At 31.4% G+C, this 5682-nt stretch overlaps 2 protein-coding genes across 2 annotated transcripts in view; one reads left to right on the forward strand and one right to left on the reverse strand.

Moving 5' to 3' along the window:
- The first annotated feature begins 2006 nt into the window (after window positions 1-2006).
- Window positions 2007-4571, forward strand: LOC105617740 (COP9 signalosome complex subunit 5). The gene is made up of 5 exons (XM_012199292.1): window positions 2007-2119; window positions 2344-2496; window positions 2586-2820; window positions 2902-3096; window positions 4116-4571. Exons 1-5 carry the CDS (start codon window positions 2007-2009, stop codon window positions 4569-4571), a joined length of 1152 nt encoding a protein of 383 aa, XP_012054682.1.
- Window positions 4572-4877: 306 nt separating this feature from the next.
- LOC105617842 (AP-1 complex subunit gamma-1) overlaps window positions 4878-5682 on the reverse strand; it is an 8951-nt gene continuing 8146 nt past the window's right edge. The window contains exon 10 of the mRNA XM_012199393.1: window positions 4878-4892. Coding sequence (XP_012054783.1) covers window positions 4878-4892 — 15 coding nt within the window. The remainder of the gene's footprint in view (window positions 4893-5682) is intronic.

The raw sequence follows: 5682 nt of genomic DNA on the forward strand, positions 1-5682 counted from the left end.
ACCACTTACCGCTAAAGCCATCTATAGGAAAACGGCGGAAGCAAAGTTGTACACCTAATACAATATTTATTTGATAATTTTTATTATTGTTTACTAATAATCATACATATTTTTTTTATATTTATTTCTCAACATATTTATTTATTATGTATTTTAATGATTACATATATAATATGACTATAATAGTAAAAGTAAAAATATTTGAAAAATAAATAGAATGATATATGTGGATTTACATATTAATTGTAACGGTATTAATTGTAAATGTGTTAAATAATGGATATTATTTTTCTTTGTTTCTTATTTTAATTTTATTTTTAAGAACTTTTTATTCTATTTATTATCTAATTCTATATTATTCTAATTCTTTTATATTACTTATTTTTTCCAGAACAGCGATTATTATGATTATTAAATAAAATAAAATTTTCTTTTAAAAATATATCTGTAAACACTTTGTTTTATATGTATATACACATGCACGCACGCACGTACGCGCGCGCGCGCGCACACACACACACACACACACACACACACACACACACACATTTCAATAATAGTACTATTTTATAACAAATGAATAGTATCCATTTATTTTATAATTTCATTTATTATACGGTTTTCCAACAAGAAACATAGATGATATAGCCTAAAACAATTACTCAATTTTATCTTATTGTTTGTAATATTAAACAAAAATGAAATAATTTATTGTGATACATTGTATCATATGCGTCTTTTATTTAAAAATGCTATTAATCAGTGTAATTTAGCTAAAATATTTAAATATGAGCGCGTATACAGTTCTCAAAATGGCTACAGATCACATGACTTTGTCTCTCCTACATTAAAAACGTCGACGCTCAGTGTCGCAACTGGTATATCTAGACTGTGATACGGGTTAACCGGAGTCCCCTTGCTTCTCGCCGGCTCGTGCTTGTCCCCCACCATAAGTCCAATGTTTCTCCTCTATTCGTAGCTGTGTACCGGTGCGGCGACGCGGCGTATCATTTCATATTATTCGCAGTCAGGCGCGGTTTCATTGAAAGATAAATATATGAGAAAGAGATAAAAGTAAAAGAAGCCATATTTATTTTATTTTCATTTGGGAAATTATCTCTCTCTATTAATCCTAAAAGTTATATTTGTACTTGCTTGCGACAGCTCTAAACTCTAAATGCATGGCGGGAAGATTGGAAGCATTGGAGGGGATAAAATTGAGAGAAGCCTGCTTACCGTTGAATGTGGTGGATACTGTTGAAACCTTGGTGAAGATACAATCACGTGACCATTTGGAAGGTTCTGGCAAAGATTGAGAGAAAGCAGCAAATATCGAGTTATTAGTGTTACTACTATTTGTCGTTCAAGTGATGGATAGATTGTTATTGAGACTAAGAGATATAATTAATTAGCACATCCAGTTAGTACATTTATCTACTACAGTAATTCTATCGACAGTTAATTGGATATTGGATCCGCTTAACCTCAAGAGCATTTAAAAAGCTATATGTTTACCGAGGAAATATGTGTATTTTGATATTAGTAGATATTATATACATTTAGAGTAATTATTTAGATTACACTCCTCCCCCCGCCCTAAGATCTTAACAAAAATTTATTCATTCGACGCGTTTTCACTCAAAAGGAAAGATCTAACAGAAAAACGCGATCGGCCTCGTGAATGGAGTTGTTAAGCGTTAAAGTTAGAGACTTATCTATCACCCCGATACAATTCTATACATTCTGCATTAATTATTAAAACACAAATGTTTTAAAAACACATTCACTGCTCTAAAAACACAAATTCACAAAAAATTTGTACGCTTAAAGCAGTGAATTTTTGTTTTTAAAGCAGTGAATTTGCTTTGTGAAACACAGAGAATTTGTTTTTAAAACAGTGAATTTGTGTTTTTAAAGCAATGAATTTATGTTTGTGAAGCGGCTTTGTTTTTAAAGCAGTGAGTTTGTATAATTAAAGCAAAACGTATACATCGCATTGAGTCGGGATGACAGATATCTTAACCTCTAAAGTTTCCAACTTTAATAATTCGATTCATGAGGTCGATCGCCGCATTTTTCTGCCAAATTCTTTCGTTTTGAGTGAAGACGCATCGAATGAGTATATTTTTATTAAAATTTTAGATGGGGAAAAGGGGATTCTAAATAATTATACATTTTAACTAAATATTACAATACGTAACGATTTCTTATTTAATGTTATTTTTCTTGTAGTTGGTATAATTTATATGGTATTCACACTTGTTGTGCTAAGTATTATAGTAGAATGCAGACTATATACTTTTATTATTCCTCTTCTTATTATTGTTGTTATTCTTTTGACAGAATGGCTGGTCCGTCATCTGATCAGACTAATATTGCCCAGAAGACATGGGAATTGTCAAACTGCATCGAAACTATCAGCACCATGGACGAGATTTATAGATATGACAGGAAGGAACAACAAGATATATTAACTGCCAAACCATGGGAGAAAGAGTATGGGAGAGAAAAAGAATATGACTAATCTATGTATCCTGCGAGAACCAAAAACATTAACTGTAATCATTATTTTTTCTTATTTGTAGTCCCCATTTCTTCAAGGACATAAAAATATCTGCATTAGCTCTGTTAAAAATGGTTATGCATGCACGATCTGGTGGGACGCTAGAAGTAATGGGCCTCCTGCTTGGTAAAGTAGCAGCAAACACAATGATTGTAATGGATTCCTTTGCATTGCCAGTCGAAGGGACCGAAACTAGAGTAAATGCTCAAGCTCAAGCTTATGAGTACATGACAGCATATATAGAAGCAGCTAAACAAGTACATACATATATTTTGTAACAAAAACTACTTTGTAAATATATAACAATAATCTATAGTTTCTAATAATTTATTTTTTAGGTTGGTAGATTAGAAAATGCGATTGGATGGTATCACAGTCATCCTGGATATGGTTGCTGGTTGTCTGGTATTGACGTATCCACCCAGATGCTCAATCAAAATTTCCAAGAACCATTTGTTGCAATTGTTATCGATCCAGTGAGAACCATCTCTGCTGGCAAAGTTTGCCTTGGTGCATTCAGAACTTATCCTAAAGTATGTTTTATCTAGATCATGTCTTAAAAAATTAAAATTAATATAAAAATAATTAAAATTAAAATTAATTCTAGAAGAAAGGAATCTAAGATGTTTATTTTAGTTCCAGATATACTTAACTCATAACTGGGACATATGAGTCCTAGTGACCTTGGGACATTTTATTAATTTTTAAATAATATAATAATTTGGAATGATTTTATGTTTCACAATTTTGGCTAGTTATTATACTATGCATTTATGTTAAGTTTAAGTGTTGCAATATAATTATATATACAAGGTGTCCCATTTTAATGTCCCACCTCAAATAACTTTTATTTTTGATTTTAGGAAAAAATGTTTCAGACAAAAATTAATATAATATTTGTCAAGATCAAGGCCATTAAAAATTGTATCTTATTTTCATGTTTCATTTTTTTATGTAAAAATGAAAATAAGAGATACAATTTCCAATGGCTTTGATCTTGACAAATATTATCCAGGTCATGATCCTGAACAACATTCAAGAAGTCATAATCGTCGGTCGGACACTTTGATAATGCTAATGCCGGCGGTGCTGTAACTTGCAAGCCTTATATAACTCGAAAAGTACTTAATGAAAATGAATTTAATTATAGTTTTGGAAATTCTCGAGATGATCTACATTTACAATAAAAAGTAGGGGATTCCATTTAAAAAATTGAAGATAACTTTCACGTGACCTTCAAGCAATTATTCGAGGTCAAACTAATAACATCATCTTATGTCCCCCTCAAAGTTGTACAATTTTGTCTGAAACATTTTTTCCTAAGATCAAAAATAAAAAAGTTATTTGGGATGGGACATTAATATATAGTTGATAATTAAAAAATTTTTTTACCTAGTAACAGAAAACTTTTAGTGAATTTTAAGGATTCATATGTTTCTTTAGCTAATTACAAAAAGTGTGTTCCTGTTATTATTATATATAATATTGACTTTACATTTTCTAGAGAAATTTTTTAGAAAAATAATTAGCATTTCACTTAAATTGCTTTTAGGGATATAAACCTGCTAATGAAGAGCCGTCAGAATATCAGACAATACCATTGAACAAGATCGAGGATTTTGGTGTTCATTGTAAACAATATTACTCCTTGGAGGTATCCTACTTCAAGTCTGCATTAGATAGACGACTGCTCGACTCATTATGGAATAAATACTGGGTGAACACTTTGAGCTCTTCTAGCCTATTAACAAATGCGGATTATACCACCGGCCAAATATTCGATTTGTCGGATAAATTAGAACATTCGGAATCAGCTTTGGGTAGAGGATTTGTTTTAGGCGGCACGGATCCTCATGATCGCAGTACAGTGGAAAAACTCATAAAAGCGACCAGGGATAGTTGTAAAACTACCATCGAAGTTATTCATGGTTTAATGGCACAAATTATCAAGGACCGTCTATTTAATCATGTTGGCAGTAACGCGTCTTGTGATTCTCAGCAAAAATAATATTCAGCATAATGAGTGTGATAATAAATCTGCTATGTGTAATAAAGATATGCTATTTGTAACAAAAATATGTATTCTCATTTAAAGTCGAGGTTTCTGAAACGATTACTTTGCAATTTCTTCATCATTTGCGCTCGAGAAACTTGTTTAAGATGGAAGATTAAAATTATACAATCGAGAATGAAAAATATCAATGTTATGGTAGCTCTATGATTTTATAAAGATTTTAGAAAGTTTATGTTCCGAGTATACATGAATGGCGGATGATTTTAAAAAACGTTAGTGGAATAAAAATACATTTTATTTTCACACCTTGATTCGCTAAAAAGTATATATACAGCATTTTTATCCTTAATCAATATCTTCATGTATATATTTATATATTTATAAGTATGTTTATAAAACTAATGTGTAATATATATTATATTCAGAACAAGTAGGCAGAGCAATAACCCCATTGAAGGGCTGATGCTCTGTGTCACAAACTTTAAGGACAAGGCCACTCAGGAACGCACACCTACCTGTTCTATCTTATATATTTCTATATCTCGCGCGCGCGCGCATTTGTATCTCGAGCAACATATAAGGGACGGAGTAAAATGCGTGCAGTATACACACATGCGCGCGCGTACATGCACGCACACGCACACATATTTATTCAATCAATCGTAAAGCTGATCGAGAAATTATATGTAAGATGTCCCGATTAGAAATCATAGAAGGAAATGTACGACTGAAAGAAATGTGCGATGCTTTTGAGAGATATGAATTCTTATGGTATGTACATACCTCTACATCTATGTCGCATCGCGTTATATCACGTTATCATATTAAATAATTAAGTACACAATAGCGTATTTTATAACTTGATTCATAGAAACATTTAAAGAAAAAAATACATATTTAGAAATAGAGAATGATAAAACTGGTTTTGTCATTCTGTTCTCCGTGTATCTTTTTTTCTTAACTTGTATACTTATTGTGGAGTTTACATTTGTTATTCATTGATAGATGTGAAAATTCGATAAAGTAGTTATAAAATCGTATGAACATTATGTTAAATGAGCGAATGTTTCTGCATGTTTTTCTGTTTCCTCCTCTCTCTCTCTCT

Source organism: Atta cephalotes, assembly GCF_000143395.1.
Source record: "Atta cephalotes unplaced genomic scaffold scaffold00014, whole genome shotgun sequence".
Classification (NCBI taxonomy): Eukaryota; Metazoa; Arthropoda; class Insecta; order Hymenoptera; family Formicidae; genus Atta; species Atta cephalotes.